The sequence below is a fragment of the Vollenhovia emeryi genome, unplaced genomic scaffold (genome assembly GCF_000949405.1).
Source record: "Vollenhovia emeryi isolate VEMERY1.0 unplaced genomic scaffold, V.emery_V1.0 DF939185.1, whole genome shotgun sequence".
Taxonomy (NCBI): Eukaryota; Metazoa; Arthropoda; class Insecta; order Hymenoptera; family Formicidae; genus Vollenhovia; species Vollenhovia emeryi.
In genome coordinates, this window is record NW_011967181.1 from 188163 (window position 1) to 213800 (window position 25638).

Genomic DNA, 25638 nt, shown 5'->3' on the forward strand with positions numbered 1-25638 from the left:
CACTACATACACGTACATATACATAAATGTAGCAAACACCTCAGGAAGCATTTTCTTACGGACATACGATCTGTACATATGTACATATAGTGATTTTCTGATATATGGTGACACTGCTAAAATATAGCCGAAGAAAGGGGAAAATATGGCCACCCGTGGTGTATAAAAGCTTACGACGTAGGACTTACAAGCACAGTAAAGTATTAGGAAAGGAAGGCAATGTATCACTCGAGAGGCAAGCTCTTCTATTACCTTGGTAAATAAGTTAACATCCAACAGTACCTTTGCAAAATTAAAGCAATATGCTGCAGAATAAATATTTCTTGCAAACTGCGTGTAAAGTAGCTGTAATAATAATAAGAATTAAGTATTTATCTACTTACTGTGCGCAGTGATGATATGGTTGTTGTATGGAGGCACAGAAGCGATCGTCGGGGTGGACGAGTGTCAGGCGACGCGTGTCATACACTTCCTTCAGTATCCAGGCTGTGTTCCAAAGCCGATTCCCAGTTACGCGTGTAGAGGAAGATGCAGCAGTTACCTGCAGGTAAGAAACATTAGGATTAGCACTAATAATCTCGCAAAGCGTGCAAGAGTCCATTTTCTTACAATACCGGTAATAGCAATGTGTGTGCGTGTGAACAAGAGTTTTACATCTTGAAGGGCCACTTGAAAATCTTCTCAATAGTTGGCGTTTATTTAATGACACATAGTATCTTGCGCAAACGGTTCCGAAACTAAAGAAAGGGGCATTTTCTCAATCTTAGCGTACACGCAAGATCTGATATCGAAAATCTCAAGTACTTTGCGTCTGACAGAGTGCACTATCTTTCCTCTCTTTCTCTCTCGCTGTCTAACGCGACGAGAAAGAGAGAAAGAGAGAGGGGGGGGGGGAGAGGGAGAACGCTGGCGCGCATGAGAAAACGCATACAACAAACGTTTGGTTTATCAACACGCACAGGTGTCCGGGTCCAAGATGTGGCAAATGGAGAGGAGCTGCATGTGCTGTCAGGAAAGCGGCGAGAGAGAGGCAAGCGTCTCCCTGTTCTGTCCGCGGGCGAAAGCAGGGGAGACGAAATTCAGGAAGGTGAGACCGGGCACGAGACGGATGTGCGTACGGATGCGGCAGCATTAAGGCTAGCGGCACTAGCGATCGTAAACAGGCTCGCATCAACGCGGATTCACTCGCTCTCTTACCGATCGCACGCCGATTAGGAGATCCGCAGCAAAGCCGTTCGACACCACGAGTTTCGCGCGGCCATATTGTTTCGTGCGCGGCCGACCGCGGCCAATCGGCGCTCGGCGTGCCTACGCGGAGTAATACGGCGCCGGCGCTCGGATTCAAAATTGACAAAAAGTTGAAACCCATAGCAATTGCCAATTTACCATTGTATCTGTTAATCAGGTAATCACCAAGGCGCCGCTGGAATGTATGTGCAGACCGTGCACCAGCGTGGAAGAGTACGCGATAATACCCCAGGAGATAGCGGGGTTCGCCGACGAGGGTCCTTTCACCACGTCCGCGCACTTTAGACGATCCTCCGGTCTACGATAGAGCCAGGCAAGGCCCATGGATCTCGACAAATTGCATTTCATGTGCTGTTTACTATGAAAACTATAATAAGGACTCGCGAAATTTTCGACTTGGCAACGAATATTCCCAATTTGCCATCTATCCTTGGTATAGTTCCCTTCCTTTTGTTTGCAACTACTTGTGAAATAAAATTTGCCTAAAGAAAGTGAATCTGCAATAAGCTTGGAGAAGAATCGTTGCGAAAGAAAAGACAAACGAGAAACGATAAGATAACAAGGTTCGGGGAAGGGATACGCAATGGGAAACGCAACAAGTAACGAACACTCGTAATTCGTACGTATCCGAGACAATGAGAAGAAATTACGAAACATTGCAGACTCTGTTAATATACTTAAATAATAATATATATATTTACATACAATATATAGGTATGCTTCGTGTAATTTCAATAAAGTCTGTAATCGATTTATCAGTGTGTGTCTCGTATTTGAAAATGGTCGATCGAAGCTTCTGACAGATGATGCGATTTCTTTTGGGAGACCAAAGCAAAGACTCGATATACTTTCGCAAAAGTATATCCCATACGTCTATTCTCACGAAAACAGTTGGCAATTTCCCGAGTGTGGATACCTTTACAGGTACGATAAATCGTGTGGTATCGGCACTTAACGATAGTTGCCGGATAAACATAATATTCTTTGATAGCTGTACACGCACACATGCACACAGAAAAATCAGTCTCTCCTATACGAGCACGTTCGAAACAAAGGCGAGCTCAACGCTGTACCTCAAATCAGTTTAATAACAATTTTATACAATACGCTACAGCATTAGCCACGTGGACACATACCAATGTTCTCACGCGCCGCGCTCTGTCCTTTCTCTCTTTCTCTATCTCAAACGTACACACACGCGCACGCACAGGCATACACTCTTTTATCCCTTGCGATTATAAATAGCTAGTGTTAAAAAATAGTACCTTATTATGTATGTGTGTGTATACATATATGTATGTATATATATGCACACCATTTGTAATCTTTCATTTTCTAACTTCAACGTGTTCTAGATTACAGATCCTATATAACTCCACAATATATTGTATATCCTTCACTTATTTCGTTCTATCCCACATCTCATGTTTCACGTGAGCGTCGTACCTTCTTATAATATAATACATTATAAGTTCTTATTTGCAAAGATATAAATTAGTAAATTCTGTTATATATATGTATATATATATATATATACCGTTACTCCGTTACAATAATAGGAAGAACCATATCGCTGTCAGTATCAGACTTGGTTTCATCTCGGTAGCTGTTTTCCTTTTCCTTACTTTCTGAATTTCTTTTATTCCACTTAAAATTGACCTATTCTCAGATTGCATATACCGATGTCTGCAATTCGTTATGTTTAAATCATGTAACAAGCACTTCGGTTTATGATCCGCAACATTAGCGTTAATATAATGTTTGGAAGTAACGTTGTCTTCCAGGTTCCAAGCATGGAAAAAAAAACGCATATTCCGGTTCTATTGAGCGATCGACCTACCTCGCTGCAGAGACAATTTACATAAGAAACACGATAATAATTTTCGAGCCACTTTTTTTTTGCTTTATTTAAACTTTGAATCATTTTATTGAATTATATATAATAATTATTTTGCATAGTTCTGTAATAATTAATAGTTAAACTTTATCTTCATTATGTATACTGTATTTCAAATACAGCTGTCGTGTGTTTATTTAGTCAGCACTCTCACTTCCCTTTACTTGTTGATAAAGAGTCGTTGGAGTTTTCGATTATATTACATACATTTAAATGTCATTTTATTGTTATTATATTTTCTTTCCTTCAATACTTGGGAGCGTTCCTGCGTTTTTATTTGTTTCTTTTTTTACGAAAACAAAACACAACTGCAATTTGATTTCGGAGCGTTGTATTTTCCTTTCAACGGGGAAACGCGTATTTGAGTCTTTTTAATAGACGATAGTGCAATCGATCACAATATCGTCAACAGCCCTGATTCGCACTAGTTGACAATTCCTCGACACTAGAATTATCGTCTGGTTCTTGTAGGTCGGTGAAAAACGACGTAAGTGCGACGATTGAGACGCTATGGCCTTCGACATCCGCTCCTTCCGGAGTTTTCTTTTGCCACGTCAGGAACGCGTCGCTTGATATCACATTGTCCATCCACAATCGGTTCATAATGGGACCGAGGGTACCTGCGATTAAGAATGCAAAATTCTTTGTCAACTTTGCTTCACGTCTCCGTGCCCATACAATCTTATAAAAGTACGAATACATGTACGAATACATAACTTAAAAAAAAAAGTAATGATACATACAGTAATAAACCTAAGTATTTTTCACTGTGTACTTACCAGGTGGAAACTCAATCTTCTTAACGTATCGTTGGATTGCATAAAGACATTGCAATTCCAATACTTCGTTTGCGTCGACAAACCGTTGAATCAATGTTTGCAAACCCGCAAAAGTATCTAGGTTTAGCTTCCAAGTGCCGTGATGTCGTTCTGCGCATAGAAGAAGAGAAAAAAAATTTAGAATATCGATATAAAAAGTACCAAATCAATTTGTTTCCACAAATCACGTCAGAATCCTTTTGGCTTAACAACACAAAGATAACTTATAATGTGTATCTTTACTCTAAATACAAAATGTATCATCATATTTATTTTATTACAAGATCAGAAAAATGTTGATTTTCAAATATTTCAAAAAATAACATGCTATGATACATACCTAACGTAGTTTCTAAGATGGCATTCATAAGATGTCTTATAAACGTGGGATCCTTCTCTCTACTACCAACATTTGCCTGAAACAATAAGGTGATTGTGAGAAAACTATCGATATAAATAACAAAGAACATGTGTGTCAATTATATGTTATACTTACAGTTATCCAACTGCAAATTTCATCGAAGGAAGTATTTTCTTTCATGAGCCTCGTAAGATTTTCTTGAATTTTCTCTAATGAGAGTTGCTCAGTAGCAGCGGAGTCTTTGGCACTATTGTAATCACCAGTTAAAAACTCCAAATTCTAAACATAAAAACAACAGAACTAATAAATATACACATAATAAAACTGAAAAGGTTACTGTTTTACTTTCAGAACAAGATCTGGATTTAGCATAAGAGAGACAGTAGTGAGATAATTTGAAAGAGAGAGGAGAGGTTTAACAGTAAAGGGTAGTCGTTTGAGTCGCAAACAAAGGATATGCATCAAACTATAGTATTATTTAAAGGTTACTTCTAATATAAAACTCAAAACAAATTACATCGAGAAAAAGAGAATCACGCCAGCAAGATTTATGCAGATATAAATGGTTGCTAATCTTTGACAACTTTTAATCAAATTTATTGCAGTATTATTAACATTGTTTTCAGAAACTCTACTAAATATGCTGTTTTGATGCGAACAAGTAAATTTCTAAATTTTCCAGTTTCTACATAATAATTAAAAAAAAAGGAAGATTCACACATAATTTTTTCAAACATATGTTACTCATTAAATTCATATATAGCGAATCTTGACGACAAAGATTTGCATTAAAGTCATTTACTAGATTAAAATAACGGAGATAATGTCAAGTCTTTCGTCCATTTTATCTATAAGCTATTCAATTCTTATAAATAATTGGCAGTAATAACATGGACAAGCCGAGATATAACGTTCTTTGAAGGGAGGGTGGTGGTGATGTAATACGATCATCGAGGAAAACTTACGTATTCTTGAATGATTTTATCGACATTCTCTCGTTCTGGATCAATTAAGTTACTCAGTTGAAGTCCACTTTGGTCCCATTTATCGGCAAGCCATTTAGGCCCTTTGTTACGAGATACTTTTGTCATAAGTTCTCCAAGGAATTTACCTACAAAGCCTTGCCTTCTCAAACTTAAACATATACTCTTCAATTCGGATAATAAGATAGCTCCGTCCTCTATCGAATGTGCTGCAACACAGATTGTCACGAGTGTGAAACAATTTCAGATAAGCAGGACGAATAAATTATTATATTATTTCTTCAGGCCTGTTGAGCTATAGCACCCGCACGGAATTTTTCTATGGTGTAAAATGTAATCGTCATCACGAAAAAGAAATCTTTATCTCTATCTTAATATCTTTTGCGGCTAACCCGCAGTAAGAAGATACGCGTGTGTTACTTACACAGTATTTCGGCTAAGTAAGTCCAAATTTTTGGTATATCGATAACCAAATCATCTACTATTTCCAGTACTTCTCCCAATCTGAAACAAAATTCCCTTGTATTTGCAACAGTTTTGGTGAGACAGCTCGGTGTTACAAGATTTAAATTTATGCAAATAACATCAGTATCCTTTTGGCGTTCGTAACACAAAGATATTTTTTTCAAGTACCTTTACTCTGTATCAAGATTTTCATCATAAATTCATATATATTACAACTACTACTTGCGATAACGTGCTCTATAAACGAACAACTTACCCATTCTTGAAACACTCCACAGGTAGAATAGTTTGCTTAAGCAAATGAGACAACAGCTTCGAAACTAGTTCTCGTTCGACAGGCGACTTCTCAAGAACGTGATTAATGCACTCGCGTGTAAGTTTGGCAAATGTTGCATTATCAAATTTCTGTTGAATTTCTAATCCCGTATTCTGCAAAGAAAAATAAAGACGCGTTAACAATAATGAATTTAATGTCCAGAACAGTCTAAAATAATCTTTTTTTTGTAAATGTCCTCTTTTTAATTTGTGTGAATAGTATAGTGTAATATTAATACCATCACACGGAACTAAAAAGAAGGTATTGCCTATTATTGCACGCCAATGACCCAAGCATCTCCTATTATACCAGAGATGGACTTAAGAAGCGTGCGTTAGTAGATTGAAAAGATCTCGCAAACGAAAATATGTATTGCGATGTGTGTGTGTGTACAATATCACACAGTAGTTATTATGCATACAATATTAAACTTTATAGGATGTTCTGTGGTTGTGTACGAGAGCGGTTGACTCGTAATCAACAAATCGTGGGTTCGATCCCAACTGTCATCCTAAATCCCATTTGGGTTTTATAAAGAGCTGATTAAGACAACAGTTTGATAATTATGAATAAAAAAGGTAACTCGGGGAGAATAAATGATGGACTGTGAAATTTTCGAAAACTTACTTCAACAATCGGCTCCTCCAAGTAGTGTTTCAGTATGGAGTTATAAGCCTTGGTAAATTCTTGCTCCGACATCGGAGCCTTGTGGCTTATAGCCCCAGACTGGGAGGCAGACTTCAATACGGGCGGAAGCATCGAAACGCTGCGGCTTTGAGAGTTATCCAGCAACGGATGACTCTCCCTGCTCGATGCACTGCCCGACTGATGAGTGCCGTTACGGGAGCTCCTACCGTCTGTAAAAACAAATCAACATTTCTCATGTGAAAATTATTTCTTGCAAAAAAAGTGTAACAATACGTTATTACCGTGTAGGTTACATCTGTAACTTACACTGTTAATTATCAGTACAAATAAGAAAACATACCATAGGACTTGTAATCCCGGCTGCACTCCCTTGGACCGGTTGATCGTGATCTAAAATAAGAGATAAAAATATATAGGCATTTGTCGACATCCTTCGAAACGATAATATGAAATTTCTAACGTCTCAGAATGTATGTGTGAAATCATGAAAGTTTTAGAAGATTCAGAAACTCTAGTCTGTAGTTGTGTATCATCATGATAAAACGTGAAATTAGATAGGGATAACCATGGCAAAAATCCCAACCAATATAATGAAAAAATCAACTTACCCAGAGAGCGGTAAGGGCGCCATCCTCTTGTCCTGGTCTAGGTTGGACATATTCTCTAAGCACGCAAATTTGTTCAAACTTATCGTCTTAGAGGTATTTGACGGGTTAGTAGCCCGCCACAAGTAAGACGCCCTATTGCCGAGTTGCATGTCGTCCATCGGTGGCTATCGAAACAAATTACAGTCAGATTTACGAAACAAGTTTCACTCTTAAAAATAGCTAATGCTGATTGTTTCATGTTCAGATTAGTCCATGAAATTAATTTTTTTAATTTTTAATTTACGCACAAATTTCAAAGAGACTGATTTAAATCCCATCTGTTAAACACTAGTTACAAATAAATTATACATGCGCCAAGTATTCTGTATTGTCTGTAACGTGCTTCAACACTAAAGGCTTTTTTAGACATGGTTTCTCACAATCTCTCAAATTAGATCGCATTTCGAATATTAAGACTGGATAAAAATACAGTTAAAATTAAAAAGTGACATTTACTAAATGAGTAATTACATTGTTTATTAAATGCGTTACATTCTTGTTGAAGTTGTTCATCGTTAACGAACGAATACGTCGTGACATGTAAAAGCCTCGTATTGCTCATGATATTCCATTTACTGAACGTATTTACGTGTCCATAATTTGGAAAGAATTAAATTTATTTCTGTGTGCATGCGTTGCATAAAGTTTACAATAGGAAAAAAAAGATTATGTTGCTGTAGCTTCGGAACGTACGTGTCAATCGCTTTTTATCTTATTGTTCTATAAATTGAAGTACGAATACACGTAAACGTATAATGTTAAAAAAGATGCGCATGCGTAATACACTTTGTAGGGGGTTTCAGAATTTGAGAATATAAGAAAGGCCCAGATAACTAACCGGTTTATTCTTTAATTTTGCTGTTTCCACTGAATACATCGCGGGTCTCACCCTTCCTACTGGTGTACTCCAACCATCGTCAGTAGGACCGCCCAGTCCACGATTTCTTTTTCTGTCGTTATTACGATCGTCTTTTCGTGCGGCACTCAACGGAGCGCTATTCACTTGCATGTCCAGTCTTTCGGATTCCGCTTCCTTTTGAATTTGGTCAATTGTCTTAGGATTGTTCTCGTTTCTTCTCGGAATCCATCTATTTTCTCTCAAGTCGATAACATCTTGAAGCATGAAACGAATTCTAGAACTAATTTTACTCTGGCCTTTTCGTGAAACAATCTCGTGCATCTTATTGAAGTAGTCCTGCATCTCCTATAACAGGAAGGAAGAAACAAGAAATGAATAGCTATAATTATCGGCAAATTGTTAAGAAATACTTGCAATATACGACATTTTGCAGAAAATTGCAAGTGAATAATATAGTTTTACCTCAGCAGGTCCTTTCAATGCCAAATCCTTTCCAATCGTAGTCATTAGTTTGCACAGACATTCGAGATTATCTTCGTCATTTTGTTCCAATAGATGACGAATACATCGGTGCATGATTTTCGTAGTCAAAATCTGCTGTTTGTACAATTCACCGATGAATCTAAATGAATGAGATATGTTTGAGAATGTTGTATTTCACATGGAGGAAAATAGTAAATATATTGTCATAGAGCTAGGTAAAGCGATCGAATTGAAGCGATCCTTGAAGAAATGGTAAATGACCATCTCGAGATGCGAATACAAGATACTCACCTAATATTTCCTACAGACTTAATTCGTATCCTACGTTCCTCCTCCTCGAGCGCCAACTGAAGTTCTTTCTTTTTCTCCTAATATGGAGGAGAAAAAAATAATTCGATATGAAAGTAAAATATTGTATACCGGGGAAAGAAAAATATCAGTGAGCTTAAGAAAAGATGTGCTTACCGGGTCATTACACTCGTCAATTTCTTTGATCTTTCGGTTTCTCATGACATCATCAACTGGACTCTTTTCGAATTCTTTTTGGCAACGCGTAATGATAAGCTTCTTAAAGCTAATCATACTATCCTGAGGTTCAGTAGCGGCGACTTCCATCGTGGCCAGGTCTTTGCACAACAAGGCGTATTCGACCGAGAAGCTAGGTTCGTCGACGGCTTTTTCAAAGACCAGATTAATAACTCCTTGCAGACGTTCTTGCGTATCGATCGCCAAGCTTCGGACCTGATCAACTAACGTGTTGAACTTTTGCGGAGTGAGTTTGTTCAATACGCTTCGTACTCGCCTATAAAGGTCTTGCGATTTCGCTTCCTCCTCAGAGATTTTAGACTGCGTCATTCTCGTCGGTTTCCATGCGTTTTCTGTTTCTCTCAGTTTCACGTCTTCTCTCAACGACAGTGAAACGTGAATGACATTTTTATTACTCGGTTTTGGTTTGCCCCGTTCACTCTTACGGGTCGTCGGTGGCTGTAAAACAAGACGTGCCTTATCGATATCGGATATCAAAGCCAAGTGGTTTGAATAGAGGAATTTGAAAGAGATCGAGTTTTTACTTGAATTCTACTTACCGGACGCGTACTCATGTTTGTCTTTGCAAATCCTGGCATTAACGAATCATGCCTAGTAATATTAACATCCTTGAAAGCCCTCAAATCCATAGGATTATGCGCATTCTAAGAAAAGTTGGAGGCAGATGTAAATAAATGGAGTAAAGATGGAGGTGAGAGGGAGCAAGGTGGTTTGGCAACATACCTGCAAGCTGTCTTTCAAAACCGCTTGTAAATTTGGTAGATTAGTCGGCTTGAGTTTGCTGTTGGGATCAAATTGTAAACGTAATAGAAAGTCCCGATCGTAGGACTTCCTACCGGTCATGTTGAGCGGACTCCACTGGCCCTCCAAGTACTTGTACTTGAGTAACGGAGCCTTGTTGACGACAGGTGCGGCGACTTCGGCCGGGGCATCGGCGCCGCTACCGCTGGAGACGTCGAGCGCTTCTTCTGGCTTCTTCTCCGTAATCACCGTCGTCGGCTTTTCGTCGTTGGACGCGTGCAACGCCGACACCTTGAAGTTCTCTTCATTTTTCTGCGCGACCAAGGCTTCCAAGTGCATCTCCTCGATAACTGCCGCGTGATCGACGACGTCATTGGGAGATGGCACGGCAAGTGCATTAAACGCACTATCCTCGGACTTGACCGAAGATTCCTTGCTGCTCGGGGCTTTGTCTACAACGTGAGACGCTTGTTGGGCGGGAGCGCTGTCGGGCTTGGACACCTCCGTCGTGGACAGCGCGTGTTTCTCGGTTTTCGCGTGAACGGGCATAATCTCCTTCTCCTTCTTCGACTCGTAATTATCTTTCTCCTTGATATCCTTGCTCATCTCTCTGCTAGGCTCCTTGTTACTGTCTTTCGGGGCGGGAGGGGCGTGCTCCTTGTTGTCTTGCTTCATCTCCGCTGTCTTGGCCGCTGATACGGTATTTACAAAGGCATCCATATCCGTGCCTTCCTTCTCCGCGCCCTTGCGATTCAGTTCGCGTTTCAATTTTTTGCTCTTTTGCTTTTGCATAGCTTTACCTGGGGAATGGAAAGATAAGCGTGTTGGTGAGATCAACGAATTACGCATTTCAAATAGAAACATATATATATATATATATATATTATCGTCCGATTACTCTGTCACAAATGTCAACGCATCCTAAACGCGCGTGAGAGGAAGGAGCACTCGCTCTTGTTCAACGGACAAGATTCTCGACGAACGCGTGCCAAGTGGCAAAACTACTTCCGTAATAGCGTTCCGCGCGTACCGTGATCTCGGGATCCCCGTCGATTACGGCTTTTGGACCTCGTGCCGCTTCTGGCACGGCTGCCGCCATCGCCGCCGTCGCCCGTTCCTCGGTCGCCCATGTTTCACGTGTGTCCGCGCGCGCGCGCACGTGCAACTCACATCTTTCGAGGGCTCGAGTTTCCGACGGGCGTGTGCGCGCGCGGCGCGGCACTGATTCAGTATTTATTTATAAACCTGCCAAATCCCTGCCAAACGCGGCGTAGATGCGACACGTAAACGCAACGGTGCGCAACAACGGCGAGGGGTAGAATCGCATCCTCGACAAGCTCATCGGCGCGACGAGGCGACCCTGTCCGCTCCGGGAGTCCAACTCGCGCGACTGTGGATTTCGATTTCGATTCCGCGACGAGAGCCGTCCGGGCGAGCCCGAACGATCGTCCCCGACTGAAAGACACTTCGGAAAAGCCTCGGGCCTGGCCGGCCGCGGCGCCCGACGACTTTCACGCATCTATTTTAACCTGTGAACTGGCGCAAACCGACACAGCATTTCTTAAATTAGTTCCGTTCGGTCGGTTCTCGCGCGCGTCGGAGCACGCGCACTCGGGGCAATTTCAACCCGATCGAAATTCGCGCAGCAAAATTCACCGTGCACGAGCGCACGCTCATCATCTCCAATTCGATACTCGATGCACGAAAGTAGGTTGGAGTCGCGTTTTACACAAGCAGGTCGTGGATCGCGTCTCTCTCTCTCTCTCCCTCTCGCGAGAAATGTTGACAGATTCTTCTCGACGCAACGAGAGAATAGCGCGTTTTCCCAGTTGGACAGAGAGACGATATAATTAGACGGCTCCGCTCCGAGGGAGATGCATGTTGAAATCGCAACGAGCCCCAATTTTCTTTGCGGCAAATAAAAATTATCTGTTCCTTATCTACCAGCCGCAAGTTCGCCTCGTGCTCCAAAGTGCAGAGCGCGCTCGCGCGCGTCCCTTTCCCCGAGGTTACGCGCGCAGACTTTTCTCGAGCCGCGGAAGACTTTCACCCGATCCGCCGCCGGGACGGCTCAAGGTTGCCCCGCCGAGAGTCTCTTGTGAAACGGCCTTTAGCCGAAAAGGACGGCGCCGACACGCACTCGCACGTGCCATTTTCCTCGCGTATCGCCCCGCGAGTCTGTCACCGAAACGACCCACTGACCTTTCGCGCGCTTACATTACTATTTCGCGCCGACTAAAGTCCGAACGATCGCGCGCCATCATTTCGATACGCCGATACGGATCTCCTTCCGTTTGCAAATCATTCCAACCGATTATTTCGACGCTCGTTAAACAAGACGAGCTCAAGGTCGACGAGCGCGACGTCGCGGCAATTCGTAAACACTCGACGGCTCCGACGATCGGAGAACGAGAGAATAGTTTTGCGAAGGTCGATCCATCGGGAACGGCGAGAACCAATATGGTGCTGCGCGCATTCTCTTTCCGTCATTTCACAAAATGGCCACGCGCCACCGCGTGCGCGACGTCTTTGCAAGGCCAGACCCACGATGCCGTGGATCGACGCGCGAGGACCGAGTCGACGAGCATATTTAGAACGCGTCCACGTGCTAAAGAAAGAAAAAAAAGGGAGCATCGAATGACGTCGCGACGATCGCCGGGTACGCGCGCGATATCAAATTTTTCGAGATAACGAGGCGGGAGGGAAGAAAAATCGGGAGCGAGCGTGCGTGCGTGCGTGCGTGCCGCGCGGATTTCGGTGGCCATATTTGAGCGGTCGCCTTCCTCCGCGCGAATCCGGTGCCCCTCAACGTCGTCGCGTCCCGACGTTATCGAAGCGAGACCCCGCCGCGTACGGCTGGCGCGCGCGTGCAATTTACAAATCTAATGAAACAAATAAGATAAGTAAGCCGCGAGTGCACGCGCGCCCCGCCTTTCGTCTCCTCTCCTCTCGCTCGGCCCGCGCCTAGCTACAAGCCTCGCCTTTGGCTCGGCTCGGCTCGCCTCGCCTCGCCTCGTCTCACCCCGCCGCGCCACGCTGACTACAAGATGTCGGAAACCACGTTGTCACCAAGGTACCGACATCTTCGATCACGTTGCCGCGAGGAGATGCCGAGGAGAAGCCGAACTCTCGCGTGATACGTACATCCCTCGACGTAGGGCTCTCTCTCTCTCTGCTCCCTTCGCACTTGACTGTCTCGCCTCTTGGAACACGCGACACCAACTTTTCACTAGACCGAAGCTTCTCATTCCTCGAGACCCGAGCTCTATCCTCGACGAACGAGACAGATGGATTGTACGGAGGGGAAAAGGGGGAAAAGGATTTTCGGATAAAAAACGATGCGTGTATAGGGCGCTCGTCGCAATTCGATAAAAAAATATATCTACAATTATCGCGCCAAGGTCGTTGCGTTGCAATGTACAGACTGTAGGAACACAGCGCGGAGAAACGATATAATAAGCGTATTCGTTGCCTGAGCGGTAAAGCGATGCATAAGGTATGCGCGCGAGTTACGGGGAGGACCAAGGAAAAGGGGATTAAAGGTTGGAATTCGAGTCGAGATCTTTCGAGTGCTGTTTCGAGGGTGGGATAAAACGGATCTTTTTCCTCAAAAAAATTAAATAAAAGGGGTAAAAAGTATTAAAAAAAAGAGAGAGAGAGAGAGGAAGGGACAGAATTGGGAGAAGAGAGCGGTGTAAAATGCGACCGGCTAGCGCAGCACGTGCTGGCTACTGAAGGCCGTCCGGTCCCCTCGGCGACGATGGAGGACTTCCTCCCTCCTCCTTTCTTCTCCCGTTCCTTCCAGCGCCGGTTCACCGGTTAATCCGCCGCCGCCGCCGCCGCCGCCGCCGCCGCCGACGACGACGACGGCGGCGGCGGCGGCGGCGGCGGCGGCGGAGCTTCGTTCGTCATCGTGGCCCGTCGGCCATGTTCGCGCGATCGCGTCACCGTCCGCCTTGGTCTCGACACTCTCGCCTCGACTCGACTCGGCTCGACTCGGCTCCGCTCCGATTCGCGCCTCGCCCGCCTCTCCCGTCCTCACCAAGTTACCTGGCCGACCGCGCGCGATCCTATCGTAGCGCAGAAAATAGACGAGGGAACTTTACGGGACCTTCGTCGTCCGTAACGGTCATCGAGAGAATTCCAATTGTTTAGACGCGAGACGCCGACGACGGTCTTTCAAGAGCAAACTAGGACGAAGGGAAGAAAAATGGACGGCTGTATCGATTGTTCTGCCGGGACTCGACAACGAGCATCCTTCTCGCCGCGAGAGAAATTGTCAAATTACACCGCTGTCGCAAATTCAAGATAGAGCGCAAACGTTCCCACGTTGTCGAGCACCTACGAGTCCCTCCCCCACCCCCAAAAAAAACGAGAGAGAGAGACAGAGAGATAACGAACACTGTATCTTACCCTTTTTCATCTCGCGACCGCTTTGTTACACCAAACTGGAGTAGGAGTTTACCAATGTCCGCAATAGAAACAACTCTACGTATAAATAAACATTCACACTGTTCAAGTCACGCACTAAAAATCCAACGATGCTCCGAATAACGAAACTGTCGCGTTTATAAAAAAACTTGTTGGAAAATCAAATCGAACGTAAGATTGACAATTTCACAAGGAAAGATTCAAATAATAAAAGAACGGAACACGTGCGAGGTAACGACGCGGCGGAAGCGGCGTTGCGCTCTTGTCTCGAGCCAGGAGCCGCGATGGGTTTAAAATAATAAAAAGAAACCCGCGTCCTGTAAATTGATGCGCAACCCTCGCGCCAGTCTCGACGTTGAATTCACTCGTTAGCAGAGACGCACGCGGCGGCTATATCGAAACAGCGCTCCACACATCCACCTGGCTCGCAACAGCACGCTCTGATCCTCCTCGTGGCTTTTAGGTTAGATCAAGTTAGGTTGCGTTAGGTTAGGGTTTTGGAGGGTGCCCTCTTCAGTCAGACGCCGGGATCGACCGACGCCGACGGTTATGCGCGCGCGCGCGCGGGAAAGTTTCGCGGCATTTTTCAGGCAACGTGTCCATTTCGGAACTGACGAGGCCTCGTTACGACTCGAGCGAACCGAAAACGCATGCGTAATCTCGGCGCAAAGTAGTCGCCGAGAACATTCTCTTGGAATTGCATCGCGTGTCTTGCCAGCCAATGATAACGCTCACTTATGATCGATATATCTCGGACAAGTATCGCGCGTGTATCGGTGAGAAGAAAAGAGAGAGGAGCGTTGACGGTACAAGTTTCGAGTAAACTCGTTCAAGGCCGCGCTCGCGCATAATAATGAGCGTCTTTGCAAATTTCCGATAAATAATAGGTATCTTATCGTTTAAGAGCTCGCGCATATCGCTATCTGTGTACGGAGAGATTGCAGTTGAACCGAGTAAGTTGAAAGTCGAAATGGAGGAGACGCTCTACTCACCGTCCGACGGTTTCTGCTGTATCTCGTTTCTCGGATGCACCAGCTCAGCCTCCGTCTTGTCGCCGGCCGCGTCGCCGTTGGTCTTCTGGTGATGGTGATCCGCCGGCTGATTGTGAACGGGCGTAGGAGTGGCGCCCCGCGAGCCGAGGCTCTTCTCCCGCGTTTTCCTCTCCTTTTGCTCTTTGGTATTGGAAGGCAGCTCGGTGGCGTTGGGTTTCCTCCTCGGCGGCGAGTTCGACAAAGTCTTGGATAGATTAGGGAATGGCTCCCTATTAGGAACGGGATTGACGCTCGAGGCAGTGACGGACGGTTTCGGGATTTCCTGGGTAACGTTACTCCAATAGGAAGTAACTGGTGCAGTCTGTACTACGTTGGACGAGGCGTTGAGGTGCTTGGTGGCCTCGGGCCCAACCCCGGCTCCGGCCCCGGCCCCGGCCCCGGCTCCGGCTCCGGCTCCAACTACGGCTGCAACTCCAGCGCCAGTAACCCCGACGGACTCGGATTCGGTCTCGGCCGTCACCGTCGCTGTCACAGCCGTTGTTTCGCTATTAGCAGTCGGCGCGGTAAGCTGCACGGAAACGGTATCTTTATTCGCGACGGCTGCTACCACCACCGAGGGTGTGACGGGTGGCGATTCCTCGATCGTCACGCTTTTCACTTCACTCCTCGGCTGGAACTCCTTGACGGGGAGTTGCAACGCTTTCGACTCCGTTTTCGCCGCGCTCGAGTCTATTTGCGTCGCGTTACTACTAGTACCTAACGATTGACTACTTATCGTAGGTACCGTTTTGCTAGCGCCAGCGCCAGCTATACTTTTCGTCATTGACGGACTACTGCTACACTGACTTTCCGCGTCATTAGCGGAATTGCTTTTAATGTTCGACGTTTGCGCCGCTGCTTGTATCGTATTAGGCGCCGTATCGGACGCGCTCGTCGACACTGTGTCGGATCCCTCCGTCGCGGCCTTGGCGACGCGAGCCGCGAAATCAGCTATCACCTCCGCACCATTATTCTGTAACAATCACCAAATCTGCGTGATAGACAGTGGCACGTGCTAGTCGTTGAGGCATTACGCTTGACAACTAAAATTTTCCTCCAAACTCAAATCATAGGGCGAGAGAAATGAAAAGAAAAGCACTTGGGCGAACGAAAGAAATATTCAAGACTTAACAAATCTGTCACCCTCCAGCCATTCAATCCTCTCGCTTCCAACTAATCTAATCCAATAATCTTTTCACAATCCGCTAGAGAGAGAGGGGATCGTCATGGCTCGTGTGGGTATACAGATATACAATACATCAACAATCGGCTACGAGAGTACAAGTCTCTTAGCCAATTGTCGATACATTTCGACGTAGCTCACCTGTGGCTGTGGCGTCTCGCGATTGCTAGATTCGCCACTCTGCGTAGCTTCGTTATCCTTATAAATTTCGTCGCTTATATTTTTGCCCGTTTGCGGATCTACTATGTCCAAAATGGCATTCTGCCCTCGAGGTTTCCGAGACCTAGTGGTGCTGACGGTATTTGTCGCACCACCGTTGTGTCCCGAGTATACATCTGTAATGTAAAACATGTCGACGGATTAGAAAAAAAAATGGCGTTTCGCGCAAGAAACTTGGCTCGGAAAGGTAAGGTGTGAAAGGCAACCGTACCAGTTTGCGGCAGAGGTATACCCAGCGTAGGCAGAGGTTGGGCTTGTTGAGTAGGTTGCTGAATTGTACCTTGCGGTATAACTGGAGCACCTTGAGTACCGGCCAGTGGGCCTGCGACATGTTGCGCTCCACCACTGACCGCATTTGTACTCGCCCTAGTCAAACCGATCGTGTTTGACGTTGTGTAATAATCTGCCGACAAAGTCATAGGTTCACGATACATGTACGAATATCTCGTGAAACTATTCGAGTTGGAAAACTCACAGCCATGCTGGGGGTTGGGCGCGGGAGCGTATCCGAACACATTTGGCGGCGTTATGATTGGAGTAGGCTGAAATTGTGGATAATACGGTTGACTTTGAGGCTGGTGCCTTTGGTGAGGTGGACCAGAGAACTGGAAAATTCAAACGTCAAGTTTGTTGGAGAGATAATAATATGGATAATAATTAAATATGGAAATATCAATCTACCTGAAGCGGTATTTGATTGTTTATGGGATACACCGACTGCTGATGCCCCGTGTGAAGACCATGGACTTGACCTTGACTTAAATACATTGCACCCGCCTGTATACTCTGCAAACTAGGCGGATGAGGATACATGGCAGGCGGTTGCCCTCCGCCTCCACCTACCCCGGCCATCCCGACCACTTGTGTTCCACTGGCACCTTGGCCACCTCTGTGACCGATACCTCGCGACTGCTGTGGCCTTGGACCCGTTTGATAGTAGCCCTGTATAACGTAACACGTTTTCAAACACTGCCCCGCTCTACAGGAAGGAGAGGAAGGAAAAGTACGTACTTGAGACGCCGATCTGTTTTGCGTCGGTACGTAGACTTGCGGTAAAGACGGCGGCTGCGTCTGCAAGTGGGCCTGTTTCCCCATTTCCTGAGGCGACGGTGTGTGCACAGGTGGTGTCGTAGTAGGCGCTGGACCTTGAGGCGGCTGCGACTGCACTCCCGGTGTCGGGGCCTGCGAGGATGCTTGTCCTCCGGCGGGACCTCCTGGCGGTATACCTGCTGCGGATTGCCCTATAGTTTGTATACCGCCGAGCGGCGGAGGCCCTCTACCCGTGGGTACTCCTACATTACTCGCGGCGCTTCCGCCCACCTGGCCCCCTGGTTGGGTGCTGTAGTTTCCATGAAACTCCGATCCTGAAACAAAGTTCACAACTTACTCAACGTGTCCCGATCCCAACCCGAGTTCAACCATTCACGTGAGCTCTCGCTATCCATGTTTGCACACGTTTCACGATACGATTAAGGGTTGTACTTGCGAAAAACTCTGCGGGAAATTTCTATACCTTGTCCATTCTTTCTTTTTTACTCCGACATGTGTATCTTGTGGTATCCTAACAGTTGCACCGCCCTCAACTTTCCAAATATAAAATATGCAACAAATTTGTAAATCAATCTTGTTCTTTGTATGCATAAAATATAGAATGAGACGCAGAAAACGACACTGAAAATACAGGTCGCTTTTCTCGTCTCATTTGCATTCGTTTCTTCCGTCTAAGCATTACTCCTTGTTGTCACTTGGACCATCTGTGCGAGACGCGTACACCGGAAACCGAAATAAGTCGTACTATGTTTAGATCAATTAATCTCGTTGCGTCTAGACGCGACGGGCCCTGGGTTATTCTGCTAAAAATCGACAATAACAAGAATGCGTAAAATATATCCAATACGTAGCGGTGCTTGTCGGAGGAAAGTCTCCTATTATGAAACAGGCTTCTAATAAGAGATAGCGGGCTTTCTACCACATTAATAAACATCAATTTATTGCTGTTGAAGCGAAGGCTCTGTTTAGATTACGTAATCGTGGGCGAAAAGGGATTTGCGATTGAATCTGCGCGTTGAAAAATCCGCTATCTCATATTACAAACCTGTCTCATAATAGGGGACTTTCCTCCAATCTCGTGGGGATGAATAAAAATACATACGTGTCGTACAAGTGGGGGAAAAAATGTAATGAAAATTTGTGCGAAAGAAAAAGAAAGGGGAGCAAGACGCGTCGCTCGATTCGAGAGAAAAGTATTGGAGTTGTTGGGAGGTAAGGAGAAACTGCGCGTCGATGACACGAGCTTACGCAGCATAGATAAGTAGGGTACGGACGAGCGTCCGAAAGACGTCGCGTTGAAATCTCGATAACGGCGCCTGACGCCCTCCGTCCCGCCACGTCGTAGGCACTTGGTAATTACTGGCGCAAGACGGAATACGTGAGACGCGCGCGGTTGCACGAAAACGTCGACGTCAACACGTTCCCCGTCGATCGCCAGGCGTCAGGTGAAACGATCCCGCCGGGGGGGTCCGTCGAGGCGGCCGGATGTCGGCCCATTTTCTTTCTTTCGCGTTAAACGAAAGGCGCGCGCGGAGGCAGGGGAAAACCGATGGTTCCGAGTCGGAGAGAGATATGGGATCGCTCGTTCCACGGATCGTTGCTCACCGTTGCGAGAGATGGTCCGCTCTGCGCAGATCCGCTCTGCTCTCCTCGCGAGCCGATTCTCCGGGCGACGGCGCGTACTCGTTACGAGAGCGCGACTACTCTGCGTGCGCGACAACGAGACTCGAACGTGGGCAAACGCAGCGACGACCCGACCTCGCGGACAGCCATCTTTGCACATGTGGGCAGGGGCCGGGGGCGCAGCGCTGCCATCTGTGGCTCCGCGGTGGCATCGATTCGCGGCTCGTGGCCGTCCAGGAGCGGGCCCGCGCTTCCCCACGTACTTTGGCCAGCTCCTCCGAGAGTTTCACGCCAGAGGACCAACTTTCGAGTGTGCCGCAACGCGTTTCTCTCGCGTCGTCGCGCGGAAAATGCCGGAAAATTGCGAGCAAGAGGAGAGGGAGCCTGGGGAGCGCGCGTTCGGGAACACAGAGCGCCGCGCCTGATCCCCCTTCGTCATTTCCGGCGATGAATGACGTATGCAAGTCTCACTCTCCCCCCCACTCCCCGCCTGATCGTACGTCCCCCTCGGCGCTGAATGATGCGCCGCGTCACGCCGCGTTCGATGCACGGTGCGCCGCGCACCATTTCCCAATAGACTTTGACTCCGGGCAACGTTAACGAGCCTTAAACGCGCCGATCGGAAGCGCTACGGCACTGCACGAATACGGGACGCTCGTCGAGAGAGAGAGAGAGAGAACCGTTGGAGGCCGCGAGGAGGGTTAGGTTAGGTTAGGGTTAACCTCGCCGCTCGGGGAGCCACGTGGCGCGCGCGCGGCATCGCGCTCGATATTATCGGCGAAACGAGAGGATCGCCCGTGGAAACGCGGCACACTCTTCCGCGCTTCCACGCGGGAGTCGGGACTCGGCCCGTCGTCGGACCTCGCCAACGATCAACGGTCGCGAGGCGGAAGCTCGCGCCGCTCTAGGTCGCGATTTGTCAAGGATAGACGCGCTATATTATTCGCCGTGTCTCTGCGTCATTAATCATACTCGTGCCAGTGTATCTCGATCGTTAATTCCTCCAGAATGCTTCGCGCCTTTTCCGAGAGGTCTCACCGCGATCGGCGTACATCGGCGCTTTTCGAGGGAGAAATTTTCTTGGCGTAATCTCGGAGGAATTGTCGCGCGCCGCTGATAACGCGAGTTTGAGGATAACTTGTCGAAAGGTCTGAATTACGTTTCCCGGCTTATCGCGGGGCATCTTCTAGCGGCCGTGCCTCCACGAGAGGAGAGAGAGAAAGAGAGAAGGTTGAGATGGAACAGGACGTAACGCGCCAAGGGAAAGGATCGAACGTGCACCTTCACGACGGCACAAGGTGGAAAGCGTTTTATCGATTGACCTATATCGTGAATTGTCTAAAGCGCCGTCCAGGGGCGCTAAGAACTAACCTAAATAGCAAGCCACCCCGATATATCGATATCCGCATAGCAGGAAAAACGCCCGCCCGCGCTGTTTCGTAAAATATAAAAAAAAAAATCCTGGAATAAATCTCCATTTCCATCGCGTCGGCGCCCACACGCCCGGAATTGTCTTTCCTCCGTTCCACGCAACAGTTTCGAGTTTCAAGTAAAGCGCCTGTATGTCTGAAAAGACCAAATAGCTTGCTCCTAATGCCGCATACTTGATTTCTCAATACAAAAGCTCTCTAGCGATTTCGATTGCCCGACAGAGAGCCTGTCTGTGTAGCTAAAACGTATGATAACAACGGTAGAAAAAGCGTCGCATTCTAAAGCAAATTGATCTTATGGCCTGTGAACCATTCCTCAAGTAATGCCTTTGTAGGCAGTCCCTTTTGTGCACTTGTCGGTCCTAAGAGAGGGGTTTTTAGCTACTAGTCCTGTGTTGAATGCGAAAGTGCATCTTTCGAGAGAAAAAAAAGAGCCTGTGGACCAAGTTCTAGAATCATGGACACAGACCTTTAGAGACGCTTCCACGAGGCCAAGGGAATGAAAATCGATATCAAAGCTTTGCGCACACGTTTCAACGACGTTTACTTTAGTTGTTAATCCTCGCCAAGAGAAGAGAGAGACACGAATGATTCGACTCTTGACGGGTCAGCGGGTCAGATTAACTACCCCCGGTACGCACCGTGAAGAAAATAACGCGTCTCGAATGTGTTGGTCGCGGCGCGATAAGAAAAATCGGAGAGGTTCAACGATCGCGATGACAAGACGCAGGTGGTATCGCGCGACGGAGTCGAGGACGGCTCCTGCGGGAGACTGATCGCGCGAGTATGCGTCCTCAGGAAAATAAATAGAAATAACAAGCGGAGCAGCGACTGTGCTACCATCGTCGGTCGCGGGCCTTTATGTCCACGATGGAGCAAGTCAACGGCCGCGTTCGCACGGCATTTCGTGTCGTCGCGCGTCAATCTGCGCATGCAAAAAGAAATGACACGTGTGCAGTTGGACACTCGTCGGCAAATTCAAGTTTAACCAATGAAAAGAGGACCCAATCATTTGTCGTAATCGGAGCCGATTCTCACGGTACGTACAATACGTGGGGAATAAATTGACATCAAGGTCGAGGGCAAGAATGGCCCTCGCGATTCCGAAAGATTTAAAATCGATGACTTTCGGTCAGCTGTTTGGCGCATATCCAGCGCCGCGTCGGAACATAATTGGACGATTATTGCGATAAATCCCGGCGCGGTCTCGATCTCGCTCTCGCCTCGCTACTTACTATTCGCGGCGACTCGGTATTGGGGCGGCATTTGCGTTTGCTGCTGCTGCTGCGGCGGCGGCTGCTGCTGTTGCTGCTGCGGCTGCTGCTGATGGTGTTGGTGGTGATGGTGGCCGAGGTGGCTGATGTTGACGGTAAGCTGGGGATGCGTCAGTTGATTGAGGTGGGGACTGGGCGACGGCGGCGGCGGTGGTTGATGGCCGGGATGCACATGGTGGTTGTGACCTGGCTGTGGATTCTGGGGATGCGACGCCGTGAGATGGTGGTGATGGGGCCCGCCACTGTGCGGCCCCGGCAGAATACAGTGCACGGCTCCTAAGGCACCGACGGTGACACCCACTGCGCCCTCCTTCGAGACGCCATATCGAGAAACCATTCTTCCGGATGGAGCAGCCCGGTCGCTGCTCGCGGCTACTTTTCCCTCGCGCGAGCGACTTTGCTCGCGCCAAGCGCTGCCTCACACCCTCGCCTGGCGTCTCGCAGCGCCGCGCCTCGCCTCGCCGCGCCCCGCAGCGGCTCGGCGGAGATCCTCCCCCCCCTCCTCCTCCTCCGCTGCGCTCCCTCGATCGGTGGTTAGAGACGACCCGACGTTGCCGTCGACGAGGTTCGACGAGGTGTGTTTACGTAACGGTGTATGCGGTAATAAAAGCAATTCGCGAGCATCGTCGCGATCCGTCGTCGCGCCTCCCCCCTGATGCTCTCTCGCTCTCTCGGCTGGCGCGCGATTCCCCGGGCTGTCGCTTAGAGGTGGCGGCGCAGGGCCGATCTCTTCTCTCCTCTCTCAGGCACGCACGCACGCACGCACGCACTCACACACATACACACACAGCCACACGTGTCGCGCGCGACCGTTACAGCTCGGCCGTGTACACCTCGAGCGCGCGACACCCGTCAACTCGTCGACCGTCGGCAATGGCGCGCCATGGTAAGACCGCGCGCGCGCGCGCGCGTCTTCTATTCCTCCGCTCGGCTGACAGTCCTAAATCTCCGCCGTCCCCGGTGGATGATGGCCCTCGTCGCGCTTCTCCCCGCGAGCGGCATCAAGCATAGACGATCCAAGTAGCCAGCAGAAGCAGCAGCCGCGATAGGGCGGTAACACGCACACGTGGTCGGGATTCCCGACGAGTCACCTTAACACCCCGTAGCACCTGCGAAACGATACGAGACCTTGCGAGAATGTCGCGCGACCGTCGTCGCGCGCGGCCGTCGCCGACTGTCACGGCAGGAGAATCGTCGCGCGTGCACGTCGCTCTCGCGTCCTCGGCATAGGTGGCGGACTATCGCGGCGAGTCCAAAATCGATATTTAAGGCTCGACCGGCGCGTCGTCTCTCTCTCTCCCCCTCCCGCGCCTATGTGCGTGCGTCGCCCACTCCCGCGCTACCCGCGCTACGTGCGGGGAAAACTGCTGCGTGCCGTCGAAACGTTGGACTCGCGTCTCACATCCGCGTCGGAGCCGGGTGCACGCGGCGAGCACGAAAACGAGAATCAACAACGAGAGCGGAAATCGCCTATGCCGTGAGAGAGAGAGAGAGAGAGAGAGCGGCGGCGAGGCTACTGTTGTCTCCGCACGGCGCGACGATCGGGCGCGTTCGGTCGCACGCCGAAAACTTCCGAGCGCGCCAACTCGCGTTCGTCGGGATGCGTGTACCACGTCCGAACGAGGGTAAAACTGAGCGGTAGACCGAGGGCTGTCCCGTTCCCGAGGACGATTCCGATTTATCGCAGACGGCGACGGCGACGACCGCGTCTCTCACCCGCGCACCACCGCCGCACTTGGAGCGCGTACAATGGCGCGCGCGGGCCGACGTTCGCGACGCACACGGACGCGAACTTGAGGCGCACGACACCGCGATACGTTCAACAATCCACGAGACAGAGCGAGACAAGATACGCCAAGGAGCGTCGTTCGCACTCACCGACGCTACTTCCTCGACTGAGCAAGTTCAACTGTACTCTCGCTACGATACGATACGACTCGAGTAGACGCGAGAGCCCGTACCCCTCACCAAGGGACGCGCTACGTTTAACTGAGGCAAGCCAGCCCTTCCCGCACCGACCTACGACGAATCACGTTGCGCCATCTACTCGCTCCGCGGCTAAAGACGCCCAGGAACGTAACGACGTTTCCGAAGGCCTCGCCTTCGACTCCGCCTCCGATCGCTTTTTCCAACAAGTATTGGTCCCCTACAACTTTGCTTTCAGCAAGCTGTAAGCCTTAAGAAATTCACCAATCACAGGCATTTATTTCCCCTCACTCTCGCCCGTGATTGGTCAACTAACGAATGCGGCAGCTTGCACTAGCGCACTCATTGTCAGTGCCACCAAGTTCATATATTTATCGTCATTTCGAGTACACGTTCGACAATTATTTTGACAAAAAAATTACCCATACCAATGCTATACAAATCATTTTACTGGCTAAGCATTTAAAACAATATTCAAGACAATCCTTAAATATAGGAATTGACTGCAAACAGGCCTAGTGCGAGCTGCCGAATTCGCTATAAATTCATCAATTTACGATAAAACCCTGCGCTCTGACATTTTACTCTATTCTGTACCACGTGTAAGCGGCGTGTGTAGGCTTTAGTACCTGTGCCCATCCTATTACAGTTTATATGCTGCTTCTATTAATAAAGCGTAGCACAAACGGCGGTAATTATGCATAAAAGGGGCCTCCTCTCCGATTTGCTTGATTTTTAAATATGTTATTGGGGATGTCTTCCCGAGTCATGGGCCGGACTCAAATAGTTTCGAAGATACAGGCTGAGAAAGGATACAAATAATAATATATAGGTTTGTAACATTTCACGTATACACGCATGTACTTCCGCCGTTGTACACGCACCGGCATAAATGCTGTCCCTATCCTTGTGAGGTGCACGCACACAACTACAGGGACTCTAGTTGTGTGCGTGCACCTCACAAGGATAGGGACAGCATTTATGCCGGTGCGTGTACTGTTCCACATGGGTTTGCAACTTTCCACGTGAAGCGAGATCCACTCCACACCTCTGACATAGGGTGGGTAGGGTTATTTTTAACGAGGTGAAGCCCCCCCGAAGGGGGGGCGGAACATACTGTCTCCACGCATACATTTTTCTACCTACATAGAAGTCACTCCCCTCCACCAAATGTAGATGGAAAAATGTATGCGTGAAGACAGTGTGTTCCGCCCCCCTTCGGGGGGGGGGGCTCCATTTCGTTAAGATATAACCCTACCCAAACCATGTCTGAGGTGTGGAGTGGATCTCGCTTCACGTGGAAAGTTGCAAACCCATGTGGAACAGTACAACGGCGGAAGTACATGTGTGTATACGTGAAATGTTACAAACCTATATATTATTATTTGTATCCTTTCTCAGCCTGTATCTCCGAAACTATTTGAGTCCGGCCCTTTTATTTATATATATATATACAGGC

General features: G+C 47.8%; 3 protein-coding genes across 5 annotated transcripts in view; 1 reads left to right on the plus strand and 2 right to left on the minus strand.

The window, feature by feature from the left end:
- Nucleotides 1-459, minus strand: part of LOC105562619 (zinc finger CCCH domain-containing protein 10-like) — a 12007-nt gene extending 11548 nt beyond the window's left edge. Inside the window, exon 1 of the mRNA XM_012013607.1 lies at nt 384-459. The gene's annotated coding sequence lies outside the window, so the exon portion shown is untranslated. The remainder of the gene's footprint in view (nt 1-383) is intronic.
- The window catches only part of LOC105562615, a 5677-nt gene extending 3050 nt beyond the window's left edge, over nt 1-2627 (plus strand). Inside the window, exons 4-6 of the mRNA XM_012013604.1 lie at nt 426-547; nt 962-1087; nt 1406-2627. Coding sequence (XP_011868994.1) covers nt 426-547; nt 962-1087; nt 1406-1555 — 398 coding nt within the window. The 3' untranslated portion in view covers nt 1556-2627. The remainder of the gene's footprint in view (nt 1-425; nt 548-961; nt 1088-1405) is intronic.
- LOC105562614 (eukaryotic translation initiation factor 4 gamma 1) overlaps nt 2309-25638 on the minus strand; it is a 34289-nt gene continuing 10959 nt past the window's right edge. Inside the window, exons 1-23 of one of the 3 annotated variants that reach the window (XM_012013601.1) lie at nt 22215-22605; nt 17888-18240; nt 17558-17818; nt 17352-17481; nt 17088-17279; nt 16799-16992; nt 15436-16447; nt 9995-10812; nt 9811-9915; nt 9191-9709; nt 9017-9093; nt 8705-8864; nt 8222-8587; nt 7345-7508; nt 7077-7126; nt 6716-6945; nt 6029-6201; nt 5732-5811; nt 5290-5516; nt 4460-4603; nt 4304-4379; nt 3925-4074; nt 2309-3765 (exon numbers count right to left, since the gene is read on the minus strand). In XM_012013601.1, the coding sequence (XP_011868991.1) occupies nt 3551-3765; nt 3925-4074; nt 4304-4379; nt 4460-4603; nt 5290-5516; nt 5732-5811; nt 6029-6201; nt 6716-6945; nt 7077-7126; nt 7345-7508; nt 8222-8587; nt 8705-8864; nt 9017-9093; nt 9191-9709; nt 9811-9915; nt 9995-10812; nt 15436-16447; nt 16799-16992; nt 17088-17279; nt 17352-17481; nt 17558-17818; nt 17888-18240; nt 22215-22590 (6072 nt within the window). In that variant the 5' untranslated portion in view covers nt 22591-22605 and the 3' untranslated portion in view covers nt 2309-3550. Of the gene's footprint in view, nt 3766-3924; nt 4075-4303; nt 4380-4459; nt 4604-5289; nt 5517-5731; nt 5812-6028; nt 6202-6715; nt 6946-7076; nt 7127-7344; nt 7509-8221; nt 8588-8704; nt 8865-9016; nt 9094-9190; nt 9710-9810; nt 9916-9994; nt 10813-15435; nt 16448-16798; nt 16993-17087; nt 17280-17351; nt 17482-17557; nt 17819-17887; nt 18241-19531; nt 19740-22214; nt 22606-25638 lie in introns of those variants that run through there. The other 2 variants (XM_012013602.1, XM_012013603.1) reach the window with 2 other exon arrangements.